Here is a 17915-nt window from a genome sequence, read left to right on the forward strand (position 1 = left end):
TGTGAAAAGCATTTCGGGACATTCTGACAAAATATTTCATTGCTTTTGGTCACTGGGAAATATTTTGCTGAATTTTTATTTACTTGAAAACTGAAATGCTTTGCATTACCAAGAAATTTTATTTTGAATCGAAGCCTTTTTTTTTTTTTTTTTTTTAATTTTTCCTTCTGTGTTTTTGTCTTTAATAGTCCTGTATGGTAAGTTCTTGAAGGTCAAGATCCGATCTTTCCTTTTGTAGAGTTAGAATGAAATGTGATTCACTCATCCCGGAACTGATAGGGGCCTTTTTTCCCCCCAGGCAGTGGGTAGACATCAGATACAGAGCAGTGCCCAGGACAGACATGCCCCCTTCACTTGCACCACCTGGGAAGTGGCCATTACGGAGACCCGCACACACTCAGTAAATGGTGCTGCGGCAGCTGACAGTCAAGCAGGACTTATTTCCTCTCCTGCAATTCTGAGAGAAACTTTGTTGTGATGTTACTTTTCAGTGAACACAAACACTGCCTCCTGCTTATTCCATGAACACATGAGGAGCAGACTAGGTTATTTCCTTCACTGAGGATTTACTGATCATTTACATTATACAGGTGGGAGACTATCCTAGGCTAATAGTGTTACAATTGCTATGGTATATCTTCTGTGAAGGACATGCCTTTTTGAGATGGGTTCCTACTAAAAAATTTAGGACGAATGGAATTCATGGGTATAAAATTATTGAGATGGGTTCCTACTAATAAATTTAGGACGAACGGAATTCATGGGTATCCCATTTGAGAAATTCTAGCACGTAATCTTACTGAGGATGAGGGCAGTAAAGCATGCAGCTTAAAATATGTAAAACGACATTAATTTTGTAATTTCCTAATGTAAGGACAGTTTTTAAGTTGGCAACAGTGGACAAATTCTGACGTAAAGTAGATGCAGCAGTCACGAAGGAAGCCTCAGAACTTTCATGACAAGCAGTGACCTTGCATCTCATTTTTTTTCCCTCATCCGGCCTAATAAAGAAGATGGTTTCACGAATCCTTTTTTCTTGTGCCTGTGTAAAAGGCTTGGAAGGTTAAGTCATGTCACAGGTCAGAAGCACCAGCAGAGCCAAGACTTTATTCATCATTTATGTCACGTTTTTTCTGTCTACACTCTTGCTTTCCATGGTCCACCTTACCCTCTCCATCCCGCCCCCACTGGAACCAGCAGTCAGCTTTCTTTTTTGGTTGAGGGGCGATCGCTTTTCCGAAAGAAAAAACGCCCTTTATCTCTCTCAGTGAGAGGGACTGAGCACTCACTGGCAAGTAGAGAGCAGCCAAGCTGTGTTGACATGCAGACATGAGGCTGTTGGCTAGACATTGCCCACTTGCCCTTTCTCAGACGCCAGCTTCAGTAAAAGTACAGATGTCTCTGGGACCTTTTCAGCTCACTGACGAATAGTCAAAGCTGTGATTGCTATACTCACACATTCCAAGGGATGTATTGCTGGGATCAAAACTCGAATGCTTGCAGGTGCAGTGGAGGTCACGTACCTTGCTGAGTGGGTCTGATCTGCCCATTGTCTTTGTGCTTTTAGTAGAGACAATAAGAAATATCTTTTACTACAAGGTGGACAACAGTGGTAATCTAGATGGTACATGGCAACTGAAATTTGTCTCCGTTCTGGAGACCAATAACAAAAGACGGTGGAGGTTGGATGTGGGACAATGTGAGCTTAGTTTGGAAGGATGGGTTGGTGTCTGTTACATGGCAAGGACGAGTGGGACAGACATTCTGGGCAGAGGGTGCAGCGTGTGCAGTGACACAGAGGACGGCCCAGTTTTGGTGGGACCCGAGCACAGAGGCGATGTGGGCAGAGGTGGGAGTGGGAGGTTGGGTGGCATGAAACAGTGGAGAGCCTCATGTCTCATGCTAAAGTTGGCCCCTTTTCCAGTAGGCCAGGGAGAGTGATGGAAAATTTCAGGCATGTGAGACCAGCATTTCAGAAAGCTGACTCCCGGTTGTGCCATGGACAGCTTGGGAATCCAGAGACCAGTGAGGAGCCCTGCAGTAACCTAGGCCGAGGGGAAGAAGCCCCCAGCAGGCTCGGCCCCTCAAGTTTTTCAGAATTTTCCCCATCATGTCAAGGTGGTGACACGTGGAGTGGTGAAGACCGCAAGCTCTTCTCATGCCCAGTGTGCCGTGCCCTTTCTTGAAGCTTCTGATTAAACTCAGTGCAAAAGCATTCCGTGTGTTCAGAGCTCCCAAACACAGATCTGCTGGTGCCTTCCCCTTAAGTTGCTAAATGTTCAGGGGGTCCCCTAGTGTGGGTGTAATTGTAAAATAGGGAGTAGGTCAAGTCCGGAGGGGCGAAGTATCTGCTTGAGTTAAAGATGTCGGTCACAGGGTACAAACTTTCAGTTAGGAGATACGGGAGTTCTGGGGGTCTCATGGACAGCATGATGACTGTAGTTAGTTGTGTACCAAATGCTTGAAAATTGCTGTGAGAATAGATCTGAAGCATGTTTACCCCCTCCACACACACAAAGGTAACTGTGAGGTGATAGGCATGTAAATTAACTTGACTGCGGTAGTCACTTCACAGTGTATATCAAATCATCAGGTTGTACACTTGAGATGTATCCAGTTTTGTCAGTTATACCTCAGTAAAGCTGAGAAAGAATCGGGGGTATAGGCACACCCGTGGAGAGATGGGTTAAAAATATGTGGAGTGAGATTTATATTGAAGCAAGGACTTATAATAATTTGGGCAGTAGTAAAGACAGTAATCACTTATGTTTAATATTAAGAATACCTTACTATTGGATTGCCTACCTGTTAATTTTTAGACTAAAAGTGAATCCTCCCATTTTAATGCCACTGGAGGATAGGATTTTAGGCCTCGTGATAAAATGAGGAGATACAAGAGCTGTCCTCGTTTTTACTGTTTTTGTTTTGGCAGTTACATTCCATTATTGGCCCATTTCACTGATTAGTCTTTCCTGTTTTTTTCCCACGTGTTGGCACTAAATCATGTCTCTTCCAACCTATATTTGTTCATTTTCTGCACATGATGCCATTATCAGCATCAGCAGCATTTTAGTTTGGACTCTGAAATTATCAATGCCAAATTTATCTTATGTACTAGTTTATTGGATTAATTTATTAGAATCCTCATTATTACATGAAATGTATTTGCTGTTTTGCCCGTTTTTTTCATCCACAGATTTGATGAATGTGAGTCTTGTGCCAGCATCCAGTTCATTAATGAAAAGATCAAGAAAAACAGAACTGTGCCATTTCTGTCGGTAATCTTTGTCCCGGTTGACATCATCCAAAAATTAGCACCCCTCGAGTAAGGTTGAGCACGTGGTGGTGAGAGGACCCCCTTTACTGTTTTGTATACAACCTGTATCTCTTCATCTTGCTCATAAATATCTTTCAGGCATTTAGAAGAGATCTTGTTCAAATACCTCCTGTCTGTTTCTGAGGCTTGCTTTCCCAGATCAGCAGCCTCATCAAGTGAGGGGGTGAGGTAGGGCTGAGGTACATTGGCTTAGGATCCCTTTACTGATATGTTCTGTAATCAGGATCAATGTCAAGCTCACATGTCTCTCGTTTGTAGAATCTGCTTTCTTGACAGAACATCCCACAAAACATCCCTTTCCAAAACAGTTTGGCCAGAAACCAATTCTTTCTGTTGTATTTTTCATTTTCTATTCCATTCTATTTAGAAGTTTCAAGTGAATGTAAGGTGAAGTACTGTCCTTCCAAATACTTAAAAGATGCTGTTGATTATGGTCGAGAGCTAAAGATTTTGTTTTAATTCTTTTTTTTTTCTTTTGAGAAGCATTTGAATTCTAAAATAATGCTCAGGATTTTGAGATCTGGAATTAAATAATACCATAAAGAAAAGAAAAGGACCGTTTGAATTCTTTCGGAGAAGAGAGCTTTCAGATTCCAACCCCAAAGAATGCTAAGAAAACATTCAGGCACATTTTGGTCAATATCTATCTGTGCACTGAAATATAAATCTTCAAACAGTTTATATTTTAAGATTATTTCAACAGCAAGTCAAGAATTTTTTAATGCCAATACATTTTGAAAACAGGTTGTTAACTGGTGCCCTACGAACTGTACTTGGCCTACAAATGTGTTTTCTTTGGCCCACATAGTGTTTCATAAAGAATTAGTTGCCAGCATTTAAAAATAAGGAGATTTCACGTTACCAAACCAAACCAAACCTGCATCCCTGTCCCTTTTTGAAAATCTGGAAGGTCTGTGACTGTACTGGATTCATGATCCCACCTGGTGGTTGTATAGAAGTAAAGTGCGAGCTGGAGGCTACCCACCTCAGCTGTGCATGCCTTATTCCTTCCCCGTGGCCAGCCTCGCTCACTTCATCTGGCTGGTCCTCAGAGTGGGTTTGAGCTTGCCTCTGCTGAGTTAAAGAGCTAACCAATTAGGAGTCTACTTCAGAGTCGGGAGGAGAACAGGAAGGTGGTAGCCATTTGCTCTTTTGTTCCCCCAAACAGGTTGTTTGACCTCGGGCATGATGTGATGGCTGGCAGTGCCTGGGAGAGCAGGTGGAATTTTCCCCCAGGGACGGCGTTCAGCTGGGCAGCGTCCCTCATGGCATTCCAGATCTGCTGGTTCAAGGTGACAAGCAGGGCGTCCTCAGAATAAAACAGCTCTGCATTTCTTAGCACGTGGAAAGTAGGAAGGTAGGCCCTGGGTCATCGTTGTGTGATTTTAGAGATGTTAGGAGACTTGTCCGAGGTCACATACCTGCCACCTGGGCTGTGATGAACCAGGGACTGGAGCCCAGGAGTCGTGACTCTGGTTCAGTGGGTTTTCCACTCCACATTTTTCATTTATGTGTCATGGTCTAGGGATGAAGTTGGTAATCAGGCGTGGCTTCAGATCCAAGTTCTGCCCCTGACAGCTGTGTGAGCTCAGGCAAGTGTCAAAAACCTATCTGTGCCTCGTTTTCCTTGTTATAAAGAAAGGGAGGATAATGATACTGAGCTCAGTGGGTGGTTATGGGGATTTAATCTGATACTGCATTTAAAGAACTTAAAACAGTGACTGCCTGTAGCAAATAGTGCATCAACAATGCATGATATCTGAAAAATAATATTTGTAAATTCTGTGTTATCACAGTAGACTTAGTTAAAACCAGCATTTCAACCACACAAAACTATTATGTAATTTTTTTTTCCTCTTGGGATTTAGAAAGGGGTTTTAGGATAGTTTTACTCTATGTATTTTTTTTAAAGCCTCCAATAATTTGACTCAATTTTTTTATTCATAATTTTTTCTGTAGCAGAGAGGTGCATTCAAAAGCATATCGTTCAGCTTTCTCTTTGGAATGTAAAGAAACAATTGGGTGTCATCAGAATGTTTTCAGTCCTCACCAAAGATGCCATTTGGGTGGATTTGTTCAATTCACTAAATAGATCTTGAATATATAGTGCATATAAAGCCCTTTTAGGTGCAAGAGAGTTATAAAACTAAATCTCTGCTCTTTAGGAGCTTATGATTAATGGGAAGAGAGGGTGGGAGGAAAGGAACGAATAATCTCCATAATACCTGGTATGGTACAAAAGATGCCTGAAGTGGAAATGGGGCAAAGTGCAGCGGGATCATTAAGAGAATGCCAGACTCTGGGCGTGATGGTCTGTGAGAACCAGGAAGCAAAGATGCCCCAAGGACAGGGAGCCGAAGAGGAGGATCAGATTGTGGGGCTGAAGTTTGAATTTGAGTTTGGACCTGCAGTCTGAGCAGTTGGTCAGACACCTGGAGCTTGAAGGGACAGTGAGGGTTAGAGATGGAGAAGCTAAAAGCCAGGCGAGTCACTGGGGAAGCCAGAGGCCATGAGGTGGATTACTCTGTGATTCAAGTACTTGTGCCGAGATGCTGCTGTGGGCCTGCCAGACAGTGGACGTGGAGAGAAGGGTGAGGGATAGGGAGCAAGACAGGTCATGTTTAGGAGGTAAAACTGACGAGTAGGTGGGAGAGCTGGGGAAGAAGGAGGAGTTAAGGGTGACCCAGGAGAAGACTGGTTCCACGAACAAGGACTGGGGCATAAGAGAGCAGGTCGGGAAGAAAACGTGAGTGTAATTTTATACCTGTGGAGATTTTGAGGGATCTGTAAGATATCTAAGTGGATATGTAGCATCAAAATACTTTGTCATTCCTGAAGGACCTCATTTGAATTGGATGTGTGTAGATCAGCAAGCAGTTGCCTAGTAGGCAGATGGTTAATCTGTAAGTGGGAAGAGGCCAGTCCTGGAAATACAGATTTGGAAGTCATGAGTTGTGAATGATGAAAGCCACAGGATAGATAATGCTGTTCAGTGAAGAAATATGGGGTGAAAGAGCAGTGGGCTAAGGGAGTCCCACAAGGACATGGAGAAGGAATGCTCTCTTCATGGCATCTCTAGTCGATGGGGGAAGGAACGGATTATTTAATTAATGGTGTTAGGATAAGTGTAATCTTTGGGGGCTGGAGGGAGCCTGGGTTCCTGACTCCTGTTGTACACCAAAATTAATTTCATATGGGTTAAAGTTTCACATATCAAAAGCCTTTAATGTACTGGAAAACTATATAGGTGACAGTTTATACAGCCTTGGCCTGAGAAAGAGTTTATGGTCAGAAACCATAAAGGACAAAACTGGGAAATCTGACTTAATGAAAGTCAAACAGAAACCTCACTGAAAAGTAAGAAAACAAACTGGAAATACTTGCAATGCATGTAACAGTTCATATGAGTATTATGGTATGGTGTTGGGATTTGTTTCTTCTCAAGCAGTGAAGAAAAGATTAACATCTAATTAGAAAAATGGGCAAAAGACAGAATAAGCATCTTACATATAAAGCATTGCAGATTACCAGTAGACCTCTGAAAGGTATTTTTGACTCCACAATCAAGAAAATGCCATTTATGGCCTAACAGTTGGAAGAGATTAAAATTGAAAAAAAAAAAATCTTGCTCTGGGTGACTGTGGAGAAGCATGTACTGGGGCATAGAGCTGTTCCTGATTGGCTTTGAAGGTAAGCTGCTCTTGTGCGTCTTCCCAGCATGTTAAAGATCCCTTGGCAGTTTTTGGAACAAGAAGGAGCATCCTTCGGGTCGTTTCTTCACTATAATAATAGGGTGTTTCACCCTTGTGAGAGAAGGCAAAAGCAAGTTCATTTGTGTGATAGACATTGTTAGCATTTATCGAAGGCTGTTGCATGCCAGGCCCTCTGACAGCCCAGCAGAGGGGAGAGGCGAGTGTATAGAAGTCACTGGTCAGTGCGGTGAAGCTTCCGATGGAGCATAGGAGGAGATGGAGGTGTGGAGAACATCACGGGGCACATTGCACAGAGGCCCTGGTTTGAGGGGAGACCCCAAGGCCTGTGGGGAGTGTGGGGAGCTGGAGGTAGTCAGCGCACTGCAGGGTGGAGTGGAGAAGACTGTTGGAAGGGTTTTGTCCACCAGGCTGGCCAGGAACTTGATGTTGGAGCAACGGGGAGTCTTCAAAGGATTTTAAGCACGAGAGTGATGTATGCAAATTTGTTTTGACATGCTGAAGTTGACAGTGAGCAGGCTCTTCACTTAACAGGGAAGTCCTCACTGGAGTGAAGATGACCAAGACTGAAGGAGAAGAATGTCAGGATCCTGAAGAACAAAAAAAATCACAGACCAAGAAGTAACTGCAGTTCTTCTGGGGAGACACTATCCTGCAGAATCCACAAAGATCTATTCTTATAACACAGCAAAAGTTACATTTCAGGATTATTTTCCTGCGTGCAGATTCAGATTAGAGTATGATAATGGGATCTCTGGGCAGTTGAGCTGGCCTCTAACTTAGAGTCCCACATTTTTGGTTCACGGTGCTTTTGGTGTTGCATTGTTTTTACAGGGCCCCCAGGTCAAAGGAAATGCCTAACAATTCTTATGAAGTACTTAGTTCCAAACAACTTAGTATTTATGATCTGACACTTGAGTAGCAGTTTGGAAAAATAATGCATAACAGCTTAAAAGAAAAATCCCATTTTTCTTTTATTCTTAGAAAGCTGCATGTGTGAAACTGTGGAGCACTGCATAGCTTCTCAGACCTTGGAAACAGTTCGGACACTGCCACCCTCGTTTCCATTTCTACATTTTTTTTTTTTTTTGAGTGGATGGTACCTGTGTTTTATCACAGTAACCAGTGACCCTGTCTTTGCAAGATACGAGGTCATTGAGAGGAATGTAGCGTGGGCTGGTGTTGAAACTGAACTACCTTAAGCTAAAGGTTCTGACAGTGATGGACAGTGATGTTGCTTTGTTTCCTTTAAACTATGCTGTAATATCCTGGTTCACTTGCCTCTGTGCCTTGCACAGTTTGGGAACTACAGCTCTGACTTGGGTTCCAGTGTTGGGAGTGCTGGGGTTAGCCATCAGCCAGCTTTGGAGTGTGTCTGCTCAGCGCCAGGCACCGTGCTGGATACTGGGAGTGTACAGTGAACCAAGAGGAGGCAGCATCCTCTCACCGGCTGCTGGAGGAATTGCAGAATCGGGCAGTGCTGCAGTGGGGCTGCGACCAGCAAGCTTTCTGTAAGGGGCCGGGTAGTTACAGGAGTATTTTACGCTCTGCTGGTCATGCACGTCTCTGTGGAAGCTGCTCGGTCCTAACACTAATGTGGAAGCAGCCATAGGCAGCACATAGATACATGGGCATGGCTGGGTCCTGGTAAACCTTCATTTACAGAAGCAGGGCTAGCCCCCCATCATAGTTCATGCAAGCCCTGAAATGGAGAGGTCATTAACATGTTGTGGAAACAGAAGGAGCAGCTGACCTGCTAGGGAATACCAGAAGGGATCTCAGGGGCTGCCGTGGGTTCTTCCTACCGCCTACCGGGGCTTCCCAGGTGAATAGAGGGGGCAGAGAGCAGTTCAGAAAGGAATTCCAGGCAGAAGGAAAATTTGTGCAAATGTAAGGTGTCATAACGGGATATGGCAGCTTGGAAATGGTAAGGATCAGAGAGGAGGGCGCGGGGCTATGGTTGCATGGATCATTTTTCTCGTTTTCTCATTTTTTTCCTACCTCACTTTTTTGGCGGAAGGTATATCTTTTGAGTTCTGGGACATCTTTATAAAATGTATTTTATCCTCTCAATTAGTAGTTTGAGTATAAAATTCGAGTGTGAAAATAATTTCACGTGAAATGTTGGAGATGTTCTCTTTAGCCTTCAGTGCTAGGAAGTCTGCTGTACCCTCTCCACTCCCCCATCACATTTGGTGACCACACACCCCGTGTATCCTCTACCCCCGCATCCTGCTTTGAAGATCGAGCTAGCGCTGTCCCTGTAGGACAGCGGAAGGCTTGTGAGCCTCATGCAGCGAGTCCCAGAGTCCTGGTCCAGAGTCCCATGCTGCTCTCATTTCCGAGCCCTGTATGGCTGGCCTTCCCCTCCCTGGAAGCTCTTAAGATTTTCTTTTATACAGTTATTCTCAGTGATGTACTCTGTAAATTCACTGTACTGCATACTTGGCTGGCTCTTTGAGAACTAGATTTTTTGCAGCTGAAAATCGATCGTTCTTTGTATGTCTTTGTTATTGCAGTTGTCTCTTAATCCCCTGAAAACACCGCTTCCTTCAAGCTTCTCTCTTCCTGAAAAAACCTTTACTATCTCCCTACACAGTCTAGTCTCAGTCTGCTTTCACAAACCGGTCAGGTTTGTGTTTTTCATAGGTATGTCTCACTCTACTTAGATCCCCACACTTCACTTTACAATAGAGTGGTGTCTCCCTAACTGCAAAGTATGTGTTCCTGAAAAGCCTTCTTCAAAGGCAGTGCTCCAGGAACTGAAGATCTTGTGTGTGGGGGAGATGGACGTGAGGAATGCAGTTAGGAGAGTAGCTGTTGGTCCCAGTTTTTCAACAATGTTTTTGTCCCCTAATAAAAAAGAGTATAAAGAAAGGGACACTAAGAAGAATATGAAATCAGCAATATGGATACTGTTTACTTTCCATTCAGTCTCCCCCACTAGGGGTAAACATTCCAGCATAGGTTTGGTGATCTGCAGACATGTTTATCTTACCTTGTAGTTAATGGCTTTTCTCCCTCCAGTGTGCAGTTCCTTTTGTGAATCAGTGACAAGGGAAGTATCTCATTGGGATGACAAAAAGATAGATTCTCGAGATAAAAGATGCTCTGGGTCCTCTTCATTCATGTCTTCCTGACCCAACAGGTGCTTCTCAGGCCCATTCCTGCTGGCCTTGGTGCCAGAGAGTCCTGCCAGCAGAATGAACTAGCTCTCTGCCACATTTCCCCCTCCCTCCCCAGCTCCCTCCCCTCCTACCCCACCAGAAAGAAGAAACAGACTAAACAAAACCTATCTGGACCACAGTTTCTGCTCCTCCTCTGCCTCTACTTTGCTCTTTCAGCTCTCTTTACTAATTATCCTAGGCAGAAAGGACCGAAACCTCATGTATGGAACCAGAGTGTTCAAGGCTGAGGAGAAAGTAAAGCATTTGTGATGTTCCGTTTTCACAAGAGGGGACAGAAAGCTCTGCACGCGGGGTTGGCCTGTCTTCCCAACACCCTAAGACTGAGCTCGGGATACAACATAAATAAAACAAGCAAAGAACAGATTTTTTTTTTCTTTCCATTGCAACAATTTTATAAATTGATTCTGCTTGATCAGTTTCCTTAAAGAGAAGGTTTGTTGACATTTTTTTAATCCTTTAAGATAGTTATATTGCATAGGATACAGACTGGTGGCCCGCGGGTGGGATACAGTCTGAAGACATATTTTGTTTGGCAAATTTAGAATATTTAAAATTTTTAGAATTTAGAAATTTAAAAACTTACAAATTAGTTCCTTAACATTTACAAATTTGAGTTTTTCATATAAATTCCCAGGTTTCTACCTGGGCTCGAAAAGTCAGAAAATCTGGCAAAACAAGGCCCACTGCTGCCCCCTCTAGGTTAGGCTGGCGAGCTCCAGTTTGCACCTGCCTCTGGAGAGTTAGTCACTTGTTTTGCCTTCCAGGTATGTGCATTTGCACCTGCTGCTGCAGCAAGTGACAGTGATCCTAATTTCGGAAACTCTAAAAATGTGTACTCCTCTAGGAACAAGGCATCACTTATTGGGGAAAAAAAGTAAAATCTGGCAGTGTTTCTGTTGGAAGGGAACAGAAACAAGTTTCACGTATCCTTTTTCCCTTAAAGTACGTTAGAAAGCTCTGTTCGTGTCCTGTTCTGGCCTCGAGTCCATTTGAAATTTTTGCTTAGTAGAGAAGTCGGATCTATCACAAACATAATATGTGGCCTAAGTGACTTCGCTTACCATTGTTTTCTACATAAATGTTAACGACAGAAGAGTTTTCTTTCTCATCCTGACTATGTTCAATTAAGCAGGTGTTGGTGATGCTGTCATTGACCTTCCTGTTCCCGAGCACACCCTGCATCTTGGCCTGCCACCGCTGACCTCAGTGGTGTCCTTGATCAGCGCCTGCTGCTGGCGCTGACCTTGTACTGGTCCGCCTGCTTGCTCGTGGTCCGCCAGCAGGAGCACAGTATTACACCTTACCCTTGGGAAGTGTGTCCTGTGGGCCCTGAGCAGAGTTGGCCCCCGTGCTGCCACTCCTGAGCCTGAGGCCGGGAGGGATCAAGTGATTTGTCTCAGTCACACTGCTCATTAGCTGTGGAGCCAGGATGAGAGTTGGCGTCCACTGGACCTGGTCCAGAGTGCGGTGGCCTCCAGACCCATCTTGCTACTTCATGGGACACGCATCTCTTTCCTGGAACAAGTTCCAAACTTGTAGTGAGGGACTGTTTTCATTTCAAGATGATGTTCAGCCAGTCAATGAATATGGTTTGTGATTGTTTCAGTTACGGTTTGGTCACGTTCGGGGCTCCTTTATTCAGTTATTCCTGCACATGCTATGGAATTCTATAACTTTAGCAGCTGGCATTTCAGACATTCCATGAATACATTTTCATTCTACTGTGTAAGCTCAGGGACACCGGAAGTTAGGGAGTCATTTGGCCAGAAAATAGTTGAACGCTTTTGAAATGTGTGTCTGTGCCCGGTGTCTGTTTTGGTTGTAATTATATAAGCTACTCGAGATTTGTCTCCTGAGTTTTTGACAGTACTCAGCAAGAGCCAAGAAGAGATCTTGCCATCTGCTTTTGCTAAGAAAAGTGTTTTCTGAATTATCTTTTTGGACTCCAGTTATTTAGATGTTGGATCTTTTTTCCTCTGTCAAGTGCCTGTTCTTACATCTCTTCTCACATGTTCTGTTTTTGTCTTTTTTTTTCCCCCCTGAAAAATTGCTCAGTATTTTATGTCTTTAAAAAAATTTCAATATCAGCCAATACATTTGACTTGTAAGAGCTATTTTTATTTCTGATTATTCCTTTCATTGCCTCTTCTTCTAGTTTTTTTTTTTAAGATTTTATTTATTTGAGAGAGAAACAGAGCACAAGCAGGGGGAGAGGCAGAGGGAGAGGGAGAAGCGGGCTTCCCACTGAGCAGGGAGCCCAATGCAGGGCTGGATTCCAGGACCCCGGGATCATGACCTGAGTCGAAGGCAGATGCTTAACGACTGAGCCCCCCAGGCGCCCTCATACTCTTCCAGTTTTCAGGGCTGTGCCATATTCACTCTAGAATACTGTTTAGAGACGGTTTTTCTGTTTTTTAGTTTTCCTCTTTTCTGCATCATCCCTTTTCTCTCTGGGAGTAATTTTTATTTTCCTTCTAGGGATCCTGTTTATTCTGAATTTCTTTTTATTGTTTTAGTCTTTGCTTTATATGTTTTATGATCCTTGGTTGTCTGTTCCAGTATAAAAATGAGGCACTATGAAGTCTGACAAGGAGTTCTCAGTGCCTTGGGAGGACTTGTCAGCTGGCGGGCCTCATTCAGCTGGAGCGGATGGGAACATCATTACTCTGAGGAAGCCCTCAGTGTCAGATGTGGAAGCCTTTCCTCTTGGACACTTGTGTCCTTGTTAGCTGTTCTCATTTCCTGGGTAGTTCTTTTACATTCTGTAGAGAATGCCTCTGTTTCTGTTTTGGAAGTAGGAACATGACAAGGTTGAGGTCCTGAAACAGATCTCTGATATAAACAGAACATCTATAAACAGCCTATAAACAGTAAATCACTGCCTCCCTCTTTATGTACCCAGAGAGGATTTAAGTGGCACCACCACCCATCCATTGTTATGTTTCCACCAAATCTGTAGCCATCTTTGCTTCCTGTCCTCTCCCTGTATCTCCCACAACACACTAAATACACTTACACCATTTACTACGTGTGTGGCACTCTGCTAAGTGCTTTACACGTATTTACTCTTTTAATCTTTACAACAAACTTATGGGAACTATAGTTATCATCCCCACTTTACAGATGAAGAAACTGAGGCACAGGGAGATTAAGGCCACATAACGAGTAGCAAAGCTAGGATTAAGCCCCAGTCCATTTTTGTTTTGTTTTAGATTTTATTTAAATTCAAGTTAGCATATATAGTTAACATATATTGTATTATTGGTTTCACAGAATTTAGTGATGCATCAGTTGCATATAACACCCAATGCTCATTATAACAGGTGCCCACCTTAATGCCCATCACCCATTTACCCCATCCCCTTACCCACCTCCCCTCCAGAAACCCTCAGTTTTTTTCCCATAGTTAAAAGTCTCTTATGGTTTGCCTCCCTCTCTGTTTTTATGTTACTTTTTTTTTCCTTTCCTTACTCTATGTTCATCTGTTTTGTTTCTTAAATTCCACATATGAGTGAAATCATATGGTATTTGTCTTTCTCTGCCTGACTTCTTTTCACTTAGCATAATACCCTCTAGTTCCACCCACCTGTTGGAGGGAATGTAAGCTGGTGCAGCCACTCTGGAAAACAGTATGGAGGTTCCTCAGAAAGCTAAAAATAGAGCTACCCTACGACCCAGCAATTGCACTACTAGGTATTTATCCAAATGATACAAAAATAGTAATTCAAATGGGCACACACACCCCGATGTTTATAGTGGCAATGTCCACAATAGCCAAAATATGGAAAAAGCCCAGATGTCCAGTCCATGTTCTTAAATCACCATACTGCCCTGCCTCTAGTGCATTGGGAAGACCCTCCATCTCTAGAACAGATCCTGAATCTGACCATCTCTTCCACCTCTGCTTTTAGAACCCTAGTCCTCACCACTGGTGATCTCACCTGGACTCTGGTTTCCCTACCTCTACTCCATTTCCCTAGAGTCCACCTTCCATGTAGTGGCTAGAGAAATCTTCCAAAGGGCTGATCAGATATGGATCCTCCCCTGATTAACATGGTTGAGAGAAGAATCCACTGTTGTGTTTTAAACTCCGAATCCTTTCCATGGCCTGGAGGCCTCCATGGCCTGACCAGGAGGGTCTGGGCCGGGCTGCTCCTCCTGACCTTTGAACCTAGTAAGCTTGTCCTTTTTGTTTGCTGCTGCTTTTCTTTGCTCCTCGCCATCTTCTCATTAGTCAGGACTCAGCTCAGGTGACACTTTGACTCACACACATCGACTTCTTCTGGTTTTTAAAGCACATATCAAGATCATAAATTTCTTAGTAGTTTATGTATATGTATCTCCCACCTAGATTCCAGGCTCCTGGAGGGCCAGGACTTTGGTTCAGTGTGCACCCCCAGTGCCTGGATGGGGACCCGGCACTTGGTAGGCTCTCTCTGGTCATTTGCTGACAAGTGTCTCGGGAGCTCTTAGGCTGAACAGTGCCTGCCTTCGTTGCGGCCCCCTCCCCACAGCACACCGGCTTCAGTCCCTGCTCGCCTATGTGTGTAGACAACTCTTATCTATAAGGCAGTGGTCCCTTTTCTGTTATAGTTGTTGTAGTGTTTGTTGCACTTGAGTCATTTGTGTGTATTGGGCCCTATTTTTGCCACATCTGTGGACTCCCTATACTGTTATTTATCCTAATTTTTTCTTCATTTAAATTTACATGAAATAGAAACTTTTATCACAATGTAAATGAAAAAGAAAAATATTATTTGTCATAAATGACTATATTAATTGAAATTAAAAATGTTCCATATATCATTGAAAGTTGTCAAAACTTCAGTTTCATGCACTGCTTTTCTATACTGTAGTAGAAGTATTGGAATGGAGAGTTGAGAAATATGTGTTTGGTTATAATCTTGAACTTGAAGCCTGTCATTTGAAAACTTATCCTATAATGGATCCCTAAAGCAACAGTTGCGTTTGATTGTTCACATCTCCTAAAGCCAAGGCAGCTTGAGTCTAGAGTCTACAGAGTTACTAACGTACAGTATGTGCATTTGTCGGTATCCACTTTCCATGTTGTTGTGCATAGTGCAAGAGGTCTCTTTGCAGCACTTTGAACACCATTTGAAGTTCTTCTCCTCGTCTAGGACTGACTACTTTGTACGGATGATGATGAACCTTTCCTTACGTTTGAGAAGACCGTCCTGGATGGTGGATAGTAAAAGAATGGGGATGACTTCAGATTTACAGTGGCTCTTATTAACATGTATTCTCCTGTACTTAATGAACCAAGTAAATAGCCAGAAAAGGGGTAAGTGCATCTGAGCCTTAGAGAATGAACTGATTGCAATTCCGTTGCTGTTTTTTTGCTATTACTATTTTGATTATGAGGTGATCTTGTGTCTTTATCGAACCTTTCCTTCAGGTTTTTATGGTTAAAACCCCATTTTGGGGCACCTGGGTGGCTCAGTCAGTTAAGCGGCTGCCTTCAGCTTGGGTCATGATCCCGGGGTCCTGGGATCGAGCCCCATATCAGGCTCCCTGCTCAGTGGAGAGCCTACTTCTCCCTCTGCCTGCCATTCCCCCTGCTTTTGCTTGCTCTCTGTCTTCTCTGTCTCTTGCTCTCTCTGTGTCAAATAAATAAATAAAATCTTTAAAAAAAAAGAATCCTTTTCTTTGTCATCTTTTTTTTTCCTGTGTACTTTTGTTCTCTTTTAAAAAGGCCCATGAATGGTCTTTCCCCAGAAAAAAAAAAGGTATAATTTACATACAATACAGTTCACCTGTTTGGGATAAAATTCTGTGAGTTTTGACAAATGTGTACAGTCATGTAACTACCAGCACAATCAAGATACAGAACACTCCCCACTCCAGAAAATTCCCTTTGCTCCTCTGTACTCAGCTCCTCTCTCCCTACCGCAAGCCAGCACTGGTCTAGTTTCTGTCTATAATTTTGCTTTTCCGAATGTCATATAAATGAAATCTAAATCTCTTTCTTTAATAATATGTTGTGTTCATCTTCTTTAAATATATTAAGAATGTTTGTGTAGATGTTATTACCTAGCTTATTTCTATAAAGAACATTATCGTCCTTCTGCCTCTGAGTTTTTATATTATTTCCATAATTAAACAGATCTTCTCTTTTCCCCCGAGATCACTGTTAAATAACTTTAGTATGGTTACTGATGATTTCTAATGTGAGTGCTTCTAATGTTTTTGTTTTCTGTCATGTATAAGTAGCTTTGTAATTTATTGCTACTGTAAATGTCATGCCAGTCATGTAAAAATTAAAACCTTTTCAGAGACATTTATAGAGAGAGTCTGAGATGGAATAACCTTTTTTACACTCTAATTGCTCTGTTCCCTCCCTTCTTCCCTCTCCTCACTTTTTCCTTTTGTTCTCCCTCTTGTACCCCTCCTCCTTTCTTTTCATTCTCTTTTTAGCCTGACAATTTTTCATTATATGGTGAGAATGTATTCTGTGACCTAGTATTGTTTTATAGGTATGAATAAATACTATTAGGATTACAGTCTTCTAAGTTATTCGTTACTTGTCAGTTGTTTAGGCCTACACAGAAGACATATTTTTCAGAGACTTGTGTGAGTTCATTACTATTTAAATATAATATGCTTCATAAAAATATTTTTAAAGATTTTATTTATTTTTGAGAGAGAAAGAGAGAGACTGTGGCAGGGGTGTGGGCAGAGGGAGAAGCAGACTCCCTGCTGAGCAGAGAGCCCAGCACAGGGCTAGATCCCAGGACCCCCGAGCCAAGCCAAAGGCAGACTCTTAACTGACTGAGCCACCCAGGTACCCCTGCTTCATACAAATTTAAAGATTGGCTGTGGGGTTTCTGTGTAGGTGGCAGTCTGGTAACAGGCAGTGGGACAGTGTGGCTAGGAATGCTTAGAAGATGTGTTTGTGGCATGGGAAACACGTAATTTTTACTTAGAGTTACTTTATTCGGGGGGAGGAATGGGGGCAAATGGGCCTATTGGAGATAAAATTCTTCCAGGCCCTCTCTGGGTCTCCTCCTTGACTCCCTCCATTTATCTTAGTGGCTGAAGGTGGAACTTTGATGGAGGCTCGATCCCTAAGTGGTCTAGTGGTTGGCTTACTTCCATTGGTTTCCTCTCATTTTTTAATCCACAGCTACAAAAAGAAATAGAAAACCAGTCCCTTCTGTGACTGCAGGCTCATCCCTGCACAAAGAACGTGGATTCTGTGCAGGCGCATATGCTCATACTCATGACTAAAGGTGGTTTGATATGTTGGCCTTTCATGGTGCCGTTAAATTATTAAGCATGTTCTGTGTGTGTATGTGTGTGTGTGTGTGTATGTTTCCTTCTCCAGGGGCTCCTCGTGATTTGAAGTGTATAACTAACAATTTGCAAGTGTGGGACTGTTCTTGGAAAGCACCCTCTGGAGCAGGCCATGGTACTGTTTATGAAGTTTGCATCGAAAACAGGTAATAGAAATACTTTGGTTAATGAATAGCTATAACCTAAAGGTCTTTAATATTAGAGCATAGAGATTTGATTCTAGAAATTTTTTAATGAAATTTTAAATCTTAGCTCTCTATTTCCTAAAAAATCTGAATCTTATATCAAGGGAAACAAACCCTTTTCCTGGCCAAAACTTTGTGTTATATGAATATTGTATAGGACACCTCTTTCATATGCTGTGGA

The 17915-nt window shown here is 42.8% G+C and overlaps 1 protein-coding gene across 4 annotated transcripts in view; it reads left to right on the forward strand.

Annotated features, from left to right (window-relative positions):
- LIFR (LIF receptor subunit alpha) overlaps positions 1-17915 on the forward strand; it is a 70374-nt gene that overhangs the window by 7661 nt on the left and 44798 nt on the right. For 2 of the 4 annotated variants that reach the window (XM_027606393.2, XM_027606392.2), the window contains 4 exons: positions 3197-3278; positions 4506-4694; positions 15374-15537; positions 17581-17695. In XM_027606393.2, coding sequence (XP_027462194.1) covers positions 15393-15537; positions 17581-17695 — 260 coding nt within the window. In that variant the 5' untranslated portion in view covers positions 3197-3278; positions 4506-4694; positions 15374-15392. The remainder of the gene's footprint in view (positions 1-3196; positions 3279-4505; positions 4695-15373; positions 15538-17580; positions 17696-17915) is intronic. The other 2 variants (XM_027606394.2, XM_027606395.2) reach the window with 2 other exon arrangements.

Source organism: Zalophus californianus, chromosome 5 (assembly GCF_009762305.2).
Source record: "Zalophus californianus isolate mZalCal1 chromosome 5, mZalCal1.pri.v2, whole genome shotgun sequence".
NCBI classification, from domain to species: Eukaryota; Metazoa; Chordata; class Mammalia; order Carnivora; family Otariidae; genus Zalophus; species Zalophus californianus.